We start from the raw sequence: 15,089 nt of genomic DNA, 5'->3' as shown, positions 1-15,089 counted from the left end.
TTCTTCTTCAAAAATAATCTCATCTCCTGTGTTTTTGACGTTGTACCTGCATGTGATACCCCTGTGTGCAGATGAACCCTCTTCAGGGTCCTTATTAAACTGTGTGTGTGTCCCCATACAGGGGACCCCTCTTCAGGTCCTTATTAAACTGTGTGTCCCCCCCATACAGGTGACCCCTCTGCGGGGACCCAGGGAAGGCGGCACCCTGGTGACCATCCGCGGGGAGAACCTGGGTCTGGAGTTCAGGGAGATCCAGGGCAACGTGAAGGTGGCCAAGGTCAACTGTACCCCGGTGCAGGAGGGATACATCCCTGCTGAGCAGTACGTTCCACCTTCTACTCACGCAGTGGTTCTTAATTCAAAAGTCTTCGCTTAACTCTGACTGACCCTAACCCTAACCCAAATGGACCCTAACAGGTCTATTTGGTTCCATTTGTACACTGTCAGAGTTACAGACTTGTAAGGGTCAATTTAGACACCCCTAAAAGGAACCCACAGAGTCCCTGGAATCCACTTTGAGAACCTACACCAATGCAAAATGTTCAAATAACTACTTTATCTAAATGTATTCTAATATTGCATCATTGTAGCCTATGGCAAATTAGACATTGCAGACTAGAGGCTAGAATAAAGGCAGGTGGACAGGATTATAAATGCACCAGTGCTCACCATGGCATAGTGCAGTGTCTCTCAAACCTTTATACGTTTCAAGGTTTCCCCTTAACTCTGACAGTGTACAAATGGAACCAAATGGACATGTTCAGGTCCATTTGGTTCCAATTGTATACTGTCAGAGTTACAGACTTGTATGGGTCCATTTAGACCCGCATAATGGAACATAGAGAGTCCCTGAAATCCACTTTGAGAACTACTGTTCTACTGCACCACCCCCCCAGTCCCTTGCTCATGGGCACTATGTCACCCAAACACTGGGTCGGGACCCATTTGTGGGTCGCTGACACATTTTTATAGCCTGGGTAGCAGCCTGCTACGCTACGTTCCGTGCACACGCACACACGCGCACTCACACTCACCCCATGCACAAACATGCTAAAATCCCATAACTGCCCTGGGGGAAGCTGCATGCATTCACTTTTTTATTATTTATTTATTATCAAAGCTTAATCCAGTAACAAGCGCGCCTCCCATTACGATGATCTCAAACTACTTCTAAAAGTGTCTTATCGACGTTCGCCCAGCGCTGGTTCCTTCGTTGGTTCCTCCTCCTCCTCCTTATCGCTCTGTAAGAAACTAAGTTAGATACCAGCAGACACATTTTTCTTTTTATTTCCACCAAGCAGAAGTTGCTGAGCTGTGTGGAAAAAGGGTGTTTTTTGAGGTCATGGCCATACGAGAATGGATGACGGCGTTCTGGCTGTCGTCCTGCCAGTTGGCAGCGCGTAGGAGGAGAAGACGCTGCCAGAAATACCCCCAACGCTCACCGTAGGATGAAAAATACCCCCAATGCTCACCGTAGGATGACAAATACCCCCAATGCTCACCGTATGATACCTGTATATATATCAGGGACATTCTGGGTTCTGATTCAGCCCGGGAAAAAGAGTTGGAGAGGCCCTCATTGTGCGCTATAGAGAGAGATCTCTCTTAGCGCTGCTGCTGCTACTCAAAGATTTGCCATTTCAGACCATGACAAGTGACAAGCCAGTGGGCCAGTTACTGTACATGAGTTATATTTTGTCGTTGTCGGGTGGAAACCTTGTATCTCCAAAACCGTTTGTTCTGTATTTATCATTTTAAAAATGATTTAAACTAGTGAAAACAGCCGATCTACAAGCACACAACGCCTCGCACCGCGAGGCGTTGTGTGCTTGTAGATCGGCTGTTTTCACTACTTTTGTGCAACGGCCTTGTATGATGAAGCAGGGCTTTGCTTTGCGAAAGAAATATATAAATTTGAAACTTGGAGATACAAGGTTTCTGCCCGACAGTGACGATTTACTTTGTTGACCGCCCAGCCCCCAAAATGGAATGAGGGCCGACATTTATTTTTTTATTTTTTCTAATGGCCGGCCTGTACCGGCCGGGAATGTACCGGCCGTTCTGGAGTTGTCCCGCTTTTCCCAATGGCCAGCACATCCCTGACTATCTGGCCAATTTGGTAGCCTATTAAAAAAAAGTTCTTAAAAGTCATTCAATTGTCACTTTAGAAATGTGCATTCTCATTAAATGTTTATACTGTGTGCGTGCGTGTTTTTTCTTCTTGTCTTCTCTCCAGGATCGTGTGTGAGATGGGGAAGGCGGAGATGTCGCAGTTCACGGGCAACGTGCAGGTGTGTGTGGGCGTGGGAGAGTGCAAGCCAGAGTTCATGGCCCAGTCCTCCAAGCTCTACTACTTTGTGGTGAGTTCAGTCATCTATTTGTATGTATTGTATTTGTAGTCTTAGTAGTGTAGTTAGTATGAAAACCTACAGCTCATGTCTGTCTGTCAGTCACACCGCATGCTCCATATATGGCCACGCTGCAAATTGACGTCCACATGAGACTTGACACAAAACTATGGTTTAGTCAAACTTTAGTGATGAGTCATCACTTTTCACAGTTTTGGGGGAGCCGTTCTTAGCCCAAGGAATGTTTTTCGTGGAAAACAAATGCTTACAATGGATTCAGAATCATGAAAAAAAAACTAGTTTGACCCCTCACATGCAACTTTAAGCATATTTATTAGTAAAGTTAACAGGACCCCAACTTTCAGCTGCTGTAACGGATTCTCCTCGGGAAACTGAATTTCAGTCTTTGTGAGATGTGTTACTAGACACCTTTATAAACACATTGGTGAAGACATTAAGACATTTATTCCAAGACTTTTTTTGAAGATATCCCCTGACTATAGTGCAGGGGTTTTCTAAGTGGGTGACAGGGCACCCTGGGGTACCGTGACAGCAGTCCAGGGGTGCCGCAAGATAATTTGATAATAGTTATTGGACACTTAAAGAAATATATTTAGTATCATTTTAAACTTGAAAAACAATGTTATTTTCAGTCAGTTCTAACCAAAATGTCTATTATCTCACCTTGCAACACAATCGCTAAAATATGCTATAAATATAAGGTGCTGGGAGTGAAAATTATGAATATAATGTAGGGGTGCCTCTGATGAAAGATGCATTTCTAGGGGTGCCTTGAGCCCCAAAAGTTTGGGAACCCCTGCTATAGTAGTAGTAGTAGTAGTAGTAGTAGTAGTAGTAGTAGTAGTAGTAGTAGTAGTAGACGACAACTAGACGTACATAGTCAGGACATAAGTCAGTGTAGTAGTGTTACAGGAGGCCTTAAGGCAGCAGCTCAGCCACCACCCCTGCTCTAATCACTGGGCTGTGTGTTAACACCATGCTGCGCGCTGCGCTCTCACCTGGCCGTGTTTAATGCCGTGTCGCCGGGCGGATCAGGCCTCGCTCTGACACGCTGCACACGCCGCGTTCTGCTCTCTACCCAGAAGTCTCTGCACTCAGTCAGCACTTCTCGCTTCCTGTGTGTGTGTGTGTGTGTGTGTGTGTGTGTGTGTGTGTGTGTGTGTGTGTGTGTGTGTGTGTGTGTGTGTGTGTGTGTGTGTGTGTGTGTGTGTGTGTGTGTGACTGGCACACACTAATGAGTCCGGGGTTGGAAGTGGAACAGCGTCTATAAAAGGAGCTTTTCTGACATATTTCCTGCAGGTAGCGAGCGTGCGACGCACCCATGCCCCGTGTACTGTACTGTACTGTGTACACACACACACACACACACACACACACACACACACACACACACACACACACACACACACACACACACGTGCACAGCGCACATACATATACGTACATACGTGCGTGAGGAGTGCTTTTCCTGTACGCAGCTCCCTCCGCGTTCTCCCTTAAGTACTGTAGCCACTTAATCATAAACACATCACCCTTGTACACACACTCCACTCGCAAGACGCGCACACACACACACACACACACACACACACACACACACACACACACACACACACACACACACACACACACACACACACACACACACACATACACGGACACATGCGTGAGTGCACACATACACTACACACGCGTGCGGGTGTCGCGCGCCCGCTGAAATGCGGCACAGTCCTTGCCCTTATGTGCTTGTCGAGTTATCATTTTTCCCGGCTCTCAGCCGGTCTATTAACGGGGGGTTGGTGGGTTTAATGTCTCGGCGGGGCGGGACCCCGCGTGCGAGCGGAATTATACATCGTTGTCGGGTCAGGTGTCGCGACACACAAGACCGGCTGATTGGCCGATTATGAAGCCGAAGCAAATGAAGGGGAAGAGAGGATAACCGAGCTTGCACTGCACTGAACTCCCTGCGTCATCAAGACTTCCCTTAAAGTGGTACTGTCACCTAAAGGGGTACTGTCACTTTAAGAAGTCATCTTAGAATATGAGTTAATATTTTTATGATGTCATTGTGGGAATGCGCTATTATAAGCCAATCAAATTAATTGACTGTACTTAGACTACTTACTGTACTGGTCAGCTGTTGTTGGGGGGCGAGGGGCAGATTACACTGTGACATGAGCTTCAGACTGGACTGCTGTCGAGGGTGCCCCGTCACCCACTTTGAATGGATGGTGTCAGGACATTAATTCCACATTTTGGTCTAACGGAGTAGTATGACAACATTCTTGTTCTAAATTTGATTGGTACCGACCAGACCATGGTGGCTCCCTCTGGTGTTGTCCTAGTTGACCCTGTGACTCCACCAGAGTTTACACCTCTCAATGGAAGCGAGCGGGGGAGACCTCCCTTCAAGCGCCGGGGAGATGTTTCCATGTTTGTCCTAGCCCATTTCCACCGGCAAGGAATGCATAATCTGTGTCACCACTTTAACCATTATTTTATACTTTAGCTATTGAAAAATAGCAGATATACAAGCTCACAGCGCGGCACCGAGTGCCGCGCTGCGAGCTGGTAGATCTGCTATTTTTGACAAATCGTGAAAATGTGTGCCAGACTCTTTTGAATGTCAATTATATATATCGTCGAATTCAGGCAGAAACCTCATATCTCCACGCTTCCAAGTTTGTACGTTTTTTCACCAAGTAAAGCCCCGCTTCATCGTACAATGCTGTCGCACAAAAGTAGTGAAAACAGCCGATCTGCTGTTTTCACTAGTTTAGTTCATTTTTTAAAATGAGAAAATGGACATACAAGGTTTCCACCCGACAACGACGATATGTTTAAAGCAGACATTTGTAACTGAAATTCTTCTTTCTTCTTGGTCGCCTTGGAACAAAAACATTTTCCAGATGGGGGGGGGGGTCCGCAGTCAAATACATATAATTCTAAGGGTTCCTTCATGAAGATGTTTGAGAACCACTGACATAGACATTAAAATTATTTTTTAATGTGTTTTGCAGGTCTAAATGTGCTAGAATAGAGCGAGTTCTTTCTGGGTTCAAGTGGTTAAAACTACCCAGAGGGACGAGTGCTCCAGTTTAATGTCCTACTGGAGCCGGGCCCGGAATGAAAAAAAAAAAAAAGAAAGCCAACCAACCAAAATCGGCGGTATAAAAAAGAAAAGAATTCCCTTCTAACTTTTCCCTTCATGCCCTGGATTTGAACCCGGCTCTTGCAAGTGAAAGAAGCCGGCTGCCTGTTGCTGGCTCAGGGGAGAACTTTAATCTTGACCTTCAGGTCAAAATGTGCGTCAGATCCATGACCTTCGACGCCGTATTTTACTTAAGCGAAACTATCTATACTGCAATTTCTAAAACGGCTAGTTCCAGTCCTTGATTCTGATTGGCTGGTTTCCCTTTAATTGCTGTGGTATGTGAGACTATAACCCACACCTTTAATCAGTTCATATCAAACCCAGGTGCGTTATTTCTTTCCACAGTGTTGTGAAGCTAGACTAGAGAACTTGATTGCAAGTAACAGGTGTGTTGTTTCTGCAGCCTGGCCAGGAACTACTTTCTTGCAGAGCAGACCTTATAGTGAATTATTAGTGACATAGAACAGTTTTAATTGGTACATGTCTATTTTTCATGTTGCCATATTGTAACCATTTTAGAAAAGCAATAAGCCACGCAAGGCCTGTGGTTACCTGTATTTTACACTGGCTGAGAGGGTTGGAGACACTCGGCTGCGCCTCGTGTCTCCCTACGCCTCTCAGCCGGTGTAAAATACCAGGTAACCACTCGCCTCTTGTGGCTTATTGCTTCAATAGAAATACTCTGTAAGTAAAAGTCTGAAAGTGAGTAAAAGTATGTAAGTCTTGGCACCAAAATAAAGTGCAACATTTGTGAAAATATAAGAGCTACAAGCTCACCACGCCTCGCGATGTGAGCTTGTAGATCGGCTATTTGGGAGCAGTTAGTGGTTCTGTGTTCTTGCTCAGGAGGAGCCTGGGAATCGAACCCGCAAGGGACCTTCAGATTCCAAGGAATAAATGAATGATAGATACTGATCACTGTGCTCTCTCTCTCTCTCTCTCTCTCTCTCTCTCTCTCTCTCTCTCCCATAGCTCCCGAGGCTGCTGCACCTGAAGCCCAGCAGGGGTCCGGTGTCCGGGGGGACGGTGGTCAACATCACCGGCAGCAACCTGGACGCGGGCAGCAACGTGTCGGTCATGTTCAAGGACCAGCCCTGCACCTACCTGAGGTTAGCCTAGCGGCCGCAAGGAACCGCTCTTTTACTTCTAAGTATAAAGTATTAACAACCCATTTTAGGCCTAGAATTATTTCACGCTTTAACTATTGAAAAATAGCAGATATACAACTGCGAGCTTGTATATCTGCTATTTTTGAAAAACCTCTTTGAATATATCTTTTTAAAAACGAACATTTGTAACTCAAATATTTGCTTCTGGGTGGTCCCTGGAAGACAATATATTTTGAGATGGGGGTCCGCAGCCAAATACATGTAATTTTGGGGGTCCTTGACATGAAAAAAGTTTGAGAACTGCTGATTTAGAAGAAGGCTTTAGAAGACATTTATAGAATCGGGTCAAAAGTATTACAAGACTTGCACAAATAAAAAACAATAACAACAATAACAATAACAATTTTAAAAAATTGCAGGTCTACAAGCTCGCAGCGCGGCACTCGCTGCCACGCTGTGAGCTTGTATATCTGCTATATCTGGTAACGTCATTAATTTGGCTCCGAATGACGCCATATCATAGTTTAGACAGAGCCGATGGTTTTGCCATAACTCGGATTTTTTCCTATTTTCACCAGATTTTCAGTGGCGTCTGCGCCACGGCTGTTCCCATCCACGACCGCCGAAGGTCTGTTTCTTTCACACAGAGAAGGAAAAATAAAACCGCGATGGGGACCCCTTAATTATTTTGAGGGTCCCCAGATAATTAACTTAACGACTAACACAATGCTCCGGCACACACACGCACACAGCTCCCATCCTTCCTGTATAAGCGTTTTCAAAGAGGAAAACAGACTGCTGTTGTTGGTCATGGCTGCCAGCTCCCACCTGATGTTGTGTGGGAGTCCAGACTGCTCCAGACCGTACAGAATAACTGCTAGCTTGCATAACGTCTTCAGACTAGGACTAAAGTCTAAAATGTACAGGTCGTCAGCGGCCCTGCCTTCTCCAAAGATGACGGTGCGACTCCCCACCACGCAACAGCACATACCAACCACTGAACGTGGAGTGTCGCCCTTGGGCTCAACCTTCTTCCAGGAGAGGGCCTTGGGATTGAACTTCCACAGGTCACTGAAGCGAACGCAAAGTCTCTGGCCGCCAAACATGTAGAGTTCTCCGTTGTAGGCAAAGGCTGAGTGCTTAACGCGTCTTTCTGGAAGAAGCTGTGCAGAAGGTGTGCTCATCCAGCAGTTGGTCTCAGTGTCAAACACTCTGACCCTGTTGTGGATGTTGGGGAGGGCTTGGTGTTCCCCCACCCAGCCCCCAAATACAAACATCTTCGTCCCGATGACGGTGGCAGAGTGACCGGCTGAAATAGGTGGCGGAGGGCCTCTGGTGTCGATTAAAAGCCAGACCCTTGTGGCGGTGTCCAGCGTGTAGATGTCATTGCCCACTCCGCCCTGTCCTCCGTGGATATACATGACCTTCCCCACGACGCAGGCCGAGTGGTAGCGCTTCCCCCACGGAACGGTCCCAGAAACCGCGTGCTTGAGACATCCGTGCGTGTCGATGTTGAACGAATAAAGCTCGTTGCTCAGAGCTCTTACGTACAGGGCGTTGAAACCTCCCCAGATGTAGACGGAATCTTCCACGAGCACGGCCGTGTAGCCGCGATGTCTGCAGGAAGCCTCGGGTGGGGCGTCTGATCTTCCAGACACTAGGCGTTCTCTTCCGGTCGTCGTCACTCTGGGCACCTTCGCCCAGCGCAAAGACACTGTGTTGAAGATGTTGACGTCAATCCAATCGCCGTGCCAGGAAGAGAATACTTCAAAGGAGTACACGTTGTGTCCCACCGGCACTGCAGCGTGAGCATCGTGGCTGCTTAATCCGAAATCCAATGGCGCTCGAGCAGCTTGGATTCTTAAGCTTTCCGATGGTGATCCGATCCAAGCAGAGAGACCCCGTGGTCCTTTCTTTGGATACAGCGTGCAGCACAACATTTCTCACACTAGCTGCCACAAGGGTTGGCGAAGGACTCAAAGCCCTATACTTGAAGAATGTAGAGGGAAGTTCTCACGTAACAGTGACCAGAAATACCCCAAAGGAGAGAAGGGCCTAAAACATAATCATGTTTATAATAATGATATATATAATATAATATAGCGAAAACCATCACACTCGGTGAACTAGAAAGAATGTAATTCTGAGAAATTACGAGTGCGGTTGCCTATATATTGTCTGCTTAGCCAAATTGTCATGTGAAGCTCGACAAATCCTGGAGCTATTGGTCTCAATGGACTTATTTATAGTCCTCGGAGTTACTACAGGGGGTCCTCCAAATCTTTGTGTGATAGGAAAAAAAAGGAAAGAAAATCTGCTTTATAGTCATATTCTTAACCAGATTCTGATCTTTAGCCAAAAATAGCAGATCTACAAATCTGCTTTATAGTCATATTCTTAACCAGATTCTGATCTTTAGCCAAAAATAGCAGATCTACAGTTGTGAGCTTGTTGATCAGCTATTTTCGGCAAAGAGGTTTGGTGTAGAGGGGAGAAGTATTGACAGTTCAAGTGGTTAAATATCTGAAAACACAAATTGACATGAATCCAAAATACATCGACGATTGTGCGGTCAAACAATGAAACAACATGGAATCTATGAACAGGTGGGGGTCCCTGCTTCAACTCTCTCTCAACTAAGGTGTCCTTGGCCTGAACACGCTGAAGACCCCAGATCTAAATAATTGATCATATATAAAGCATAGAGAACGTGTTAAATATGTCCACTGATGTTCGGGAGGGGAGGGGAGGGGGGGTTGCGGGTGACCTTGTGTCAGCCACAAGTCAGGTCACAATGGAAACCCAGAGTAAATCCATACACACAATAAGACGTGGACCACTTCAACCCCACACTGATCCCTAATCAATAAACCGCCACAGCGGTCACAACGTCACGTTAAACCCATCCATTCGTCTGGTCTGGTGTCTCGTCTCGTCGAGACCAATGACGAGCGACCGCTGGAGACGGAAGATGAATGAATGCTTGTTGCTATGACGACGCACGTCACAGGGCGGCTCTCTGTGTTTGTAAAGTGACTCTTGGCTATAACGCTTAGCCACTAAGCCAGTGGTCCTCAACCTTTTCAGGCCGTGACCCCAAAAATAATCATATTTAACTGGGGACCCCCCACCCTGCACAAGCACTTGGAATTGTAGGAGTTGGCATTACATTTGGTTTGACTCGATCTATTCCATTGTGAAAATAGCCGATCTACATGCTCACAACGCCTCGCAACGCGAGGCGTTGTGAGCATGTAGATCTGCTATTTTCACAATTTCAGTCTCTAATATTTGACAATTTGACCAATGTTTGACCAGAGGTGCTAAAAAGGTCTTTAAAGTCCTTAAATTGTCGCTTTAGAAATGTGCAGATACCCTCTATACTCTTCAACTTTATGTTGGTTTGTTTACTGTTGAATGAGAAAACAATGTTAACATTTAGCTTAACATCTGGGGACCCCCCAAAATAATTTGGGGACCCCTCTGTGGGTCCCGACCCACAGGTTGAGAACCACTGCACTAAGCTATAGCAGTGACGGAAGTACTCAGGGACATGCGCACATAGACATCAAAGGGGGCTTGGTCCCCTGCCCCTTTACCCCTCTGTAAAAAGTGCCCTCTCCAGACCATGAATGCAGTTTTTACTACGGTGAAAGAAACACAAATGCCCTCTTTCATGCCATACCTGAAGGGTACAGCATTCAAGAGAATTGCCTTGTCCAAACTCTCCTGAACTTGAATGCAGCATCTTAATGTTGAAAGAATTGCCCTCTCTGTGTAGAAATCCATGCCGTTACGCGACATCTCCAGTATTGACTCAATATAATATCATCAAGCACCGGAAATAGCCGACCTCCAAGCTCACAACGTGTCGATATTTTCACCAAAAGGCCCTTTTAGAAATGTCATCCCCTGCCTCTCTTAAAGAGGCAGGGGATGCTTAAATGACCTCAAATTAAAAATACATATATATTCATTGTGCAGAATTTATTTTGATAACATATTAAAGAAATCATTTGTAAGCTAGGTACCAGATTCACCTTGCCAAACCAGACCAAACCAAACTCTTCTTGTAATTTTATGAAATTGCGTTTGGTAGATCACATTACAATCATGTTAGCTAGATACGTTTTACAGTATAATTAGATATTACGTCTGGCGATTAACATACATCTTTGTGTCACAAGAGCAAAAAAAGAAAAGTCAATACAATCATAAACAAAAGAATCCCTTTTGTCGACCCTCTTCGTATAGACGTAAAAACATGTAGACGGAGCTTATTAAAATTTACCCTTGTTAATTACACCTTAATTACACCTTAATTGCGCCTTCCCTAAGTAGCATGTAATAAAACACAAACATAAACAAGACTTTAAACTATTTGCAATAAACAAGACATAATGAATGCGTGAAACAAAACAACAGAAGTTGACCTTTGATCGACTCTCTTAGTCGTGTACCGCTTGTATCTTTATATTGTTTCGCTTGTGAACGATTTCTTAAATGCACCCTTTTTTTATATTCTCTTGGTTGGCTATCGCATGTGTTCCACAACCTGACCCCCTTAACTGTCCAGGAACTTTTCACATTTGTCCTTGCTGTCTTTTCTTCAAACATAGCCGGCAGGAGAACCTTCTCCCACCGTGCCCTATTTACCTCATTACCCACTTTTTTTTTTCTTTTTATATATATATTTTTTTATTTCCAGTACACTATGACCAACTACAATTTCAGTGGACTTTGTGTCTTGTAACTTTGTAATTGATTGTTTGTTTTACACAGATTTTATTATTCCGTATTAAAAGCAGTAAATGAAAACATTTTAACACTCATCTTTTCATTTCTCTAATTACAAATATAAAATAAAACGATTTTTTAAATTTTTATTTAGTTTTAGTCATAGTCTTTTGAATAAAATGCCATTTTGTTTTAGTCATAATTTAGTCACCTGAAACATTTTAGTTTTAGTCTAATTTTAGTCGACTAAATATCATAAGATTTTAGGCGACTAAATCTACAGTTGATTTAGTCAACTGAAATGTATTTTGGCAGGCCTTGATGGCATCATAATGACTGATTTTACACTTGTTTGAGTGCTGAAAATAGCAGATCTACAAGCTCACAACGCGTCGCGCTGCAACGCGTTGTGAGCTTGTGGATCAGCTATTTTCAGCACTCAACACCTGAGAGCAACCAAACATAAAATTACTCTCTTCTCCACTAGTCCCTCCCTTTTAGTCTTTTTAAAGTTTTAGTTTAGTTTTTATTTTGTTGACGAAATTGTCAATATATTTAGTCTTAGTTTTAGTCATCACAGTTTAGTTTTTATTACGTTTTTATTTCGTTTTCGTCAGTGAAAAAAACGCAGTCGACAAACATTTTTCGTCATAGTTTTAAGGAAATCAACACTGTCCCGGACCACTGGGTAAAAAACACTCTACAGTCCTACGATGAAGGAGACATTTAGATGTTGGTAACTAACGTATGTGTGATCTCTTGTGCCCTCAGGAGGGGCGGGCAGTGGATCACGTGTCGGACCCACGCATCACTGCAGGGCGTGGGCAACGTATCGGTGTCGGTGCGCGTGGACCGCGCCCACCTGCAGAAGGTGCTGCGCTTCGAGTACGTGGACGACCCCACCATCACCAGGATCGAACCCGAGTGGAGCATCTTCAGGTACGCAGGCAGGGTGGAAGGAAAACACTCGGCGTGGAGAGAGAGAGAGCAGTGTTCGGCAATATTACTCAGGAGATTAATATGTTACTTATTACATATTGTACGCCTTAAAAATTATATATATATAAAAGAAATTGATTCAGTTTTTATTTTTACAAAGTAATAATATTACTGTTTTGGCAGAGCAATCCCTTACACTAATCATTACTGGGTAAAATAATGATATTACAGTAATATATATTACAAGTAATATAGTTACACCCAACATTGGTAGAGCAACATGAGCTATTCAGAAAACTTTTTTTTTTTTTTTTTTTTATTAGAACAGTGTTTCACAAAATAGCAGATGTACAAGCTCACGGCGCGTCACTTTGTGTCACTCTGCGAACTTGAACATCTGCTATTTTGGGTAATTTTTGAGAAGCATTTCTTTCCGGGGTTTTATTCATAGTTCACAGTAGAGATGGACAGGAACCAGAGGCAGAGAGATGAGCAGAGACATGCAGCAAAGACGGAATGGGACTCGAACCCGTGACACGCTGTCAGGCTACTTATCAAACGGGTGACCAACGGCAATAACTCTATCCGTGAAGGTCTCAGAAATGTCCCCTTCCATGACTTTTCCTAAATACTCAAGACATTGGTTCTTGTTTTTTTCCCCCCTTTTGAAACGTTTCCTAAGTATGAAATAATATACCATTATACCACTCTGACTGCATTTATCAGTCGAACTGACAGGTAAATTCTCTCCAATGTTTTGCCCAGGAGAGCAACACCTCTTCCCCTGCTGCCAGCAGGGGTTCTATTGTCAATAGAACAACAGACAATAGAACCCCCGCTGGCAGCAGGGGAGGAGGTGTTGCTCTCCTGGGCAAAAAGGTAGAGAATTTACCTGTCAGTTTGACTGATAAATGCCGTCAGAGTGGAAGTGCTTTTTTTCAGTCACCCGAGTGTTATGAGCCTGGGTGCTCGGACCAAATCTTCCTGGCACAAAGCTTCTTCAGATGGGGGTCCTGCTGCCAAAGAACTGTTTTAGAAAGCATTTTTATAATCGTAGCCTCAAGTTGAAATATGGACAGGCAGGTTTATGTAACAAATTGATGTGTGTCCATGTCTGGGTCCATGTGTGTCTCTTCCAGTGGACACACTCCGGTGACGGTGACGGGCACCAACCTGGACGTCATCCAGACGCCACTCATCAGGGCCAAGTACAACGACCGAGAGACACTCAATGTGAGTAGAACACGCATGCATGCACTGGTTGGGTTGCACGTATGCACGCACACACACACACACACACACACACACACACACACACACACACACACACACACACACACACACACACACACACACACACACACACACACAATGACGTGGGTTTGGCTTCTTCTCAGCAGAGCCCTGTATTAGAGAGAGTCGCCAGGTTTTCTACATAATTAGAGGTGTTCAATTTTAACTACCAGAACCCAAATGGACCCAGGGAAAATGAGAACCGTTACCCGAGCAGCCCCGAAACGTGATGGACCCGGTCCGACGGCCCCGTACTGTTATTAGGCAAATTAGATCCGATACCCGCGCAGAACGAGAGGTCCGAGACCCGAACCTGTGGCCCTGAAATGACGGAATGCCAACGTTATTATTAAGAGTTGTATGAGACTTCTTTCTTACCTAAACGTCGCCATGGTTGCAGCTGCTGCTGTCAGCGGCGCTGTGCCTCTCGTCACAACATGATCTTTTCCCAGACCAGTAAGTCAGTCAATGCGGACAGTTTGACAGGCGGCTCCGACCCGGCCCGACCTCACTGCGCATAAATGGCCCCGTTACCCGGCTCGGACCGGGTCGGATCCCGGGTAATTTCGGATCTCGGACCCACCCGAAGACCTCTACTACATACACATCTATTGGTGAATTGTGACAAAGCGCTGAACCAGGAAGTTTACAGAATGCATTGGAGTCTATGAGGGAAAAGTGACATTTCCACTTACATGAAACATGTGACCGGCGCTGTTTCTGACCCTGCATTGGCAGAACTCTCTATACATGGCTCTGCTTCTCAGCAATTAGCTTCCTGCAGAGTGTGTGTGCGTGTGTGCGTGTGTGTGTGTGTGTGTTTGTGTGTGTGTGTGTGTGTGTGTGTGTGTGTGTGTGTGTGTGTGTGTGTGTGTGTGTGTGTGTGTGTGTGTGTGTGTGACAGTCACCACAAGGTCCAGACTAACAGACCTGGCAACCCGCGGCTCTGTCAGGTTTGATGTCCGCAGAGCCAATTAGAGTGACAGGCTGTTTCACACACTGCGTGTCGGAGTAAAGCGCTTCCTGCCGACGTTAAAACGTCTCGCCGAGAGATACTGCTTTTTTTGTCAGTTTTCTCTTTCCTTTTTTTTGGCGGTGGTGTTACCTGCTGAGAAGGAAATGGAGACATCACAGTGACACAGCAGACAGCCTGTCTCTTGTTCTTTAAAACCTTCAGACCTGGTGTGTCGTTTTAGATTTGGAACATTTCAACCATTATTTTATATTTTGGCTGTTCAAAAATAGCAGCTATACAAGCTACAAGCTTATAGATTTATAGTGAAAAATTATCGACAATTTTTGCAAATCATTTGAACAATCTTAAAGAGGCGGTGCCATGATAGTCTTGTACTTTTTCTGGTGTTCCCTGGTGTGGATGTTATGAGCAATTATGTATTCTCTTTGTAATTGTTTTTTTCCCTGTAGGCTGCCACCTTGTGGGTCAAAAGTGCCGGTCCAAAAACACAGATACAATTACATCATAGAATC

The 15,089-nt window shown here is 44.9% G+C and overlaps 1 protein-coding gene across 1 annotated transcript in view; it reads left to right on the top strand.

Annotated features, from left to right (window-relative positions):
* Positions 1-15,089, top strand: part of plxna4 (plexin A4) — a gene marked incomplete at both ends in the record, with an annotated part of 474,146 nt that overhangs the window by 354,652 nt on the left and 104,405 nt on the right. The window contains 5 exons of the mRNA XM_080753923.1: positions 170-321; positions 2,237-2,360; positions 6,496-6,632; positions 12,141-12,308; positions 13,448-13,541. Of these exons, the coding sequence (XP_080610049.1) occupies positions 170-321; positions 2,237-2,360; positions 6,496-6,632; positions 12,141-12,308; positions 13,448-13,541 (675 nt within the window). The remainder of the gene's footprint in view (positions 1-169; positions 322-2,236; positions 2,361-6,495; positions 6,633-12,140; positions 12,309-13,447; positions 13,542-15,089) is intronic.

The sequence above is a fragment of the Nannobrachium achirus genome (genome assembly GCF_963921795.1).
Source record: "Nannobrachium achirus genome assembly, chromosome: 23".
Classification (NCBI taxonomy): Eukaryota; Metazoa; Chordata; class Actinopteri; order Myctophiformes; family Myctophidae; genus Nannobrachium; species Nannobrachium achirus.
Note: the sequence above shows the minus strand (reverse complement) of the source record. Positions and strands in the feature narration are given on the sequence as shown.